At 34.8% G+C, this 4819-nt stretch overlaps 1 protein-coding gene across 1 annotated transcript in view; it reads right to left on the bottom strand.

Moving 5' to 3' along the window:
• Nucleotides 1-408: 408 nt before the first annotated feature.
• Nucleotides 409-4819, bottom strand: part of LOC107294643 (nuclear receptor subfamily 5 group A member 2) — a 162907-nt gene continuing 158496 nt past the window's right edge. Inside the window, 2 exon segments of the mRNA XM_015823894.1 lie at nucleotides 409-850; nucleotides 3961-3967. Of these exon segments, the coding sequence (XP_015679380.1) occupies nucleotides 603-850; nucleotides 3961-3967 (255 nt within the window). The 3' untranslated portion in view covers nucleotides 409-602.

Below are 4819 nucleotides of genomic sequence, written 5' to 3'. Positions count from 1 at the left end.
ATGTGTGAGTGTGTGGCTCACTCCAGATTTTTAATGTAGTGTAGATATACGGATTCCTCTTGGAAGGAGAAGTAAGAACTCAGTCTTTGGAAAGACGACACAGGGAAACTGCAGTCTTGCATCCTTTACAGGTGTTTTCAGTCTTGCTAACCAAGGAAGGATTGTAGTGCATGCAGATCCCCTTGATCTGTTAGCTGAATAACACAGATAAAACTTGCTCCTAAATGTATTCATAGTGGTAACTGGCAAAGTTCAAATGTATAAGCATTGTTCTTTCCATTTTTATTTTTTTATTTATTTTTTACCTTTATCGATATGGAGGTTGGGAGCCTTTCCGCTGACAAATCTCCTTTTATTCGAGTGATAAAAGTCCTATACAAGTTCCTTCGGGGAAACGGTGTAGCATTTCATTCACAGTTGGCAATGAAAATACCCTGATACATCACTTATTTACTATTAAGTATTTTGATTATTATAACATTTTATTTATTTATTTTTGCAAAGTTTCTTTAAACCGAGTTATTTCAATTAGTGTCGCTCGGAGAACTTTTAAGAGTATTTTTTCTTTCCGGGAAAGCAGGAGCTGTATCAAAGGCTATCATTTATGCTCTCTTTGCATGCAACATTTCAATGAGAAGGTTGTTACATGGCACATCCCCGTTCAGGTGTTTATAGTAGAGGTACTCTTCGGCCTGCATGCTGATTGCCCGGATTTCTGGGAGTCTCAGCAGAAGCTGCCCAAATTTGTCTGTCTGCTGTGGATAGTTGCACATGGTATAGTCCAGCAAAGCAGCGTTCACTTGCTCTTGAACACCTTCTACCAGCTGGAAGTTCTCTAGATTTTTGACATCTGAATAAAAAAATAAATAAAAAAAAGATTATGAACATGGTAATAATCATGGTGTTTAAACAGGTAGCCCTCAACTTACAACAGTTCATATAGCGACCGTTGAAAGTTACATCGGCACTGGAAAAAAAGTGACTTAGGACCATTTTCACACTTATGGTCATTGCAGCAGCCCCGTGGTCATGTGATCAAAATTCGGATGCTTGGAAACTGGTTCATATTTATGACGGTTGCAGTGTCCTCGGGTCATGTGATCAACTTTTACGACCTCCTGATAAGCAAAGTCAATGGGGAAGCCAGATTCACTTCACAATCGTGTTACTAACTTACCGTAACAACTGCAGTGATTCACTTAACAACTGTGGCAAAAAAGGTCATAAAATGGGGCAAAATTCACTTAACAAATGTTTAACTTAACAAATGTTGGGTTCAGTCGTGGTTGTAAGTTGGGGACTACCTGTACTTAATTATTAAAATGGTATTTCACTAATATGTTTTCCTCAGCATAAACAAATGTTTTCCATGCCCCTGAATATTAGTTGAATCCCTCTGCCAAGTTTTCTAAAGACTAAAAATACGAACAAACCTCACCACAGTCTAACTTTGGAATGTCATGTTGAAATTCTGCTTAAAGCTTAGATTGTTGAGACATCAATGGATTTTGTACAAGGTCATCTCTTTCTTTTCCATGTATCTTGTGGAGAAAAAGGTTGAAGATGCCTAACATTCAGAATTGTAATATATAGTTGGCAAATGAGTCCCCTGAGAGGAAGGCGTACCTTTAACCCAATATATTACACAATTCATATAATTCTGTATTAATTCTTCTGATCCAAGGTGAAATCTGTGTCCAGGGCATACTGTAGTTAATTCTAATAAAAAATGACAGGCTTCTTGTTTCTTTTTTGACATTTTTCTAAATTATTCTGAAAGACTTTGACTTGTCCATCCTGATGCTAATGAGCCATCTGGAACATTCCAGTGATTGCCAAAATAACCTGCCTGACCCAGAAATGAGTGTGTGCATGTCGGTTTCTGAATCTTTCTCCCAACTGGATGGTTGTAAATACTTCAGACTCAGAACCTAACATAGTCTGCAAATATTTTCATTTATTATATTTATTCCTCTACTTCACTATCAACTACTCTAAATTCTTGGTACAAAGCGATGCCCAACAAAGCTTTTCCCTTATCAGCTTATGGCTCTTCTAAACTGTCTTCAGTCCAGAATTTGTTATAGTAACCTGAAATAGAATTCTGGAACTCACTCAGGCATAATCTTTGTCTAATAAAAGTTATACCAGCCAGGATACCAACTAAGACTGGCAGTCTTATGCACAATGGATTCTCACCTATATGTTTAATTTCTTTGGGACAAAAACCTCTTTCAATTTTCCTTTTAGACTCAGCACTGTCTCCTTTACTGTCTCTGGCCATGAAATGACAGGTAAATCCATCCTTTAATAACATTTTAGTAGAGGGAAAGCAAGAGTTGGTTTGATGTAGTGGTTTATGCACCAGGCTAGAAACCAGAAGATTGTGAGTTCTAGCTCTGTCTTAGACCTGGAAGTCAGTTAGGTAATTTTGGCCCAGTTACTTTCTCTTAGCCCTAGAAAGGAGGCAGTGGCAAACCACTTCTGAAAATGTTAAGAAAACTTCAAGGACTAGAGCAGACAATGCTAACTTGGAGTCATAAAATAATAATAAAAAAGACGTATACGATTGAAACATTTTTATACATCTGCAGGATTGTACAGATCCATGTAAATAAATAAATAAATAAATAAATAAATAAATAAATAAATAAATAAATAAATAAATAAATAAATAAATAAATAAGCAAGCAGGTATTTATTTTTTGACTGTGTGCTAAAGAAAGTCATTTTGGACAAATCTCCCTATTTGGGTGTCAGGTTCGGGTTACCAAAAAGGAATCAAATATTTTTCCATTGCATGTGAATTCTTGTGAATGTTCGCCAGTTTCTTCCTCAAATCAATAGAACTGTGTTTCTTTTATAATGTGCTGATTGTACAACATGATGCATTCATAAATTTAACAGCCAATCCCTATGTGTGCTTCAGCCCACAGCAAAATCCTTCAAAACAATGAAATCTGCATGTATATAGATGGCACATCTAGAAGGGTCCTTTATTTGTAAAGTATTCCAGCCCTTGAAGATCATGTTACTAGACTTCAGGCAAAACTCTATAGCTATTGGTAATAAAGGCAAAATCAACTCTAAGGGAAAAAATGTAACCTCTTATCCTAGACTGATCATGCACTCAAATACTTGATGAGCACTCAATTGCAATGACTCATGATCCTATTTTATATTGGAATTCATCCGTAATTTTGCACTGAAAAATATGTGGCTTTTCTTTCTTTTTTTTTAAAATGCCTTCTGCTTTTTTTTTCTTTTTTCTTTTTTTAAAAAGCAACATAATGAAAACAACAGTTTGGTAAGACTCACTGAAAGGAAAATATTGAATAAACTGTGTTTCTGAAAGAACACTTGGTGGCTCTTACCCAGATTACTTTTAACCCAAAACTCATACTAAGATGAGTTATTAAACTACTTGAATACTCTAACTCTAACCCTGCTATGCCTTAAATTGTAGATTAACTGATCTTAATTAAACAGTGTGATTATGTGATAAAGAGTAACAAATTTGGACACACGCAAAAAACACTTGTTTAATTGAGGCTTTAAAATGTCAAAGCTGCAAAGAGCTTTGATTTATTTACAGAAAATGATTCACCTTCTGGAAGAAAAAAGTCTCTATGAAAACATAATGGCAGTCTTGGGGAAATACAATGCATTGCCAATAGGACTCTTGTCAGTACTGCCAGGAAATCAAATCTGTTACTTTAACAAAGTAATCTTTGAAACTTAAAGCTTTTTTTTTTTCAGCATCCAAGTGCTTGGTAAATGGAGGCAGAGAACTGAGAATTCATGAGTTATGCATAATCTAAGAAATCAGCATTTCAAGTTCTGAAAGGCTTGTGACAAAAAAAAAGGGAAATACTGTCTTTCTTGCTGTATGCACTTTCAATTCAAAGTACAAGAAAGGGAAAAATAGTATCAACCTCTTATCTCTTCCACTTTATTCACTCAGGGACTAATTACCGATTTTTAATATGAAACAGTCTTACTGAATGTTCACAGTGGGACACATCTCTTTTCCCATCCTTACAGGAGAGTAAACCCTGAAGTCTTGTAGAATATATTGTATTTTTTGCAAGCTCTTGCAATAGTATTTTTGTCAAACACAGAATATATCCGTTCTATAATTTACTTCTAAAGATCAGGTTTTTTTAAAAAAACAAAAATTAAAATGCCATTCTCAGTTATGCAGTCACTTTAAAAGTCTGTCAGCATCTCCTTAAAACTCCTATTTCTGACAGTTTATCCCTTCCTCACCAAATAAAGATGCTCAGCTCAAAGTCTGCATATTAAATAAGACTAGAAAAAGAATATGATCCCATTTTTTTTTGTAAAAACACAATGGGTCTTAGCCTTCAGAGAAGAAAAATATTTAGGTTTCACAGAAGCTTCCTTTCCTCATATTTGAAGTGCTGAAATTCAGTGCAGAATTAATTGATAGAAAACTCTTGTAGTTTGCAAATTCTGAAAAGGGAAATTAAAAGTGAATGGCAAGTTATAGTTTGAAAAGTGGCTGCTGTGCAAAAGTTGGTAAGTAGTTACAAGAAAAATAACTATACTTATTGTACAATTTAGTTATTGGACTGCTATTGTCAAGGAACCTAAGGTTATCCATACTCACTTATGTTGGTTTATAGTTGAAATGCTAATGGTCTCTAAGAAATTGATGTCTTGTTTTATATCATTATTTAGAAGGTTGCCACCATCTTCTTAAAAGATTGGCACAACTTAAAAAAGCTAAATTAAAATCAGGGGGAAAAATGCCTGTTAACCAAGCACAAGACTAAAACAAGCATTAAAAAAAAAA

The sequence above is a fragment of the Protobothrops mucrosquamatus genome, unplaced genomic scaffold (assembly GCF_001527695.2).
Source record: "Protobothrops mucrosquamatus isolate PMUCROS unplaced genomic scaffold, P.Mucros_1.0 scaffold2037, whole genome shotgun sequence".
NCBI lineage: Eukaryota > Metazoa > Chordata > Lepidosauria > Squamata > Viperidae > Protobothrops > Protobothrops mucrosquamatus.
Note: the sequence above shows the minus strand (reverse complement) of the source record. Positions and strands in the feature narration are given on the sequence as shown.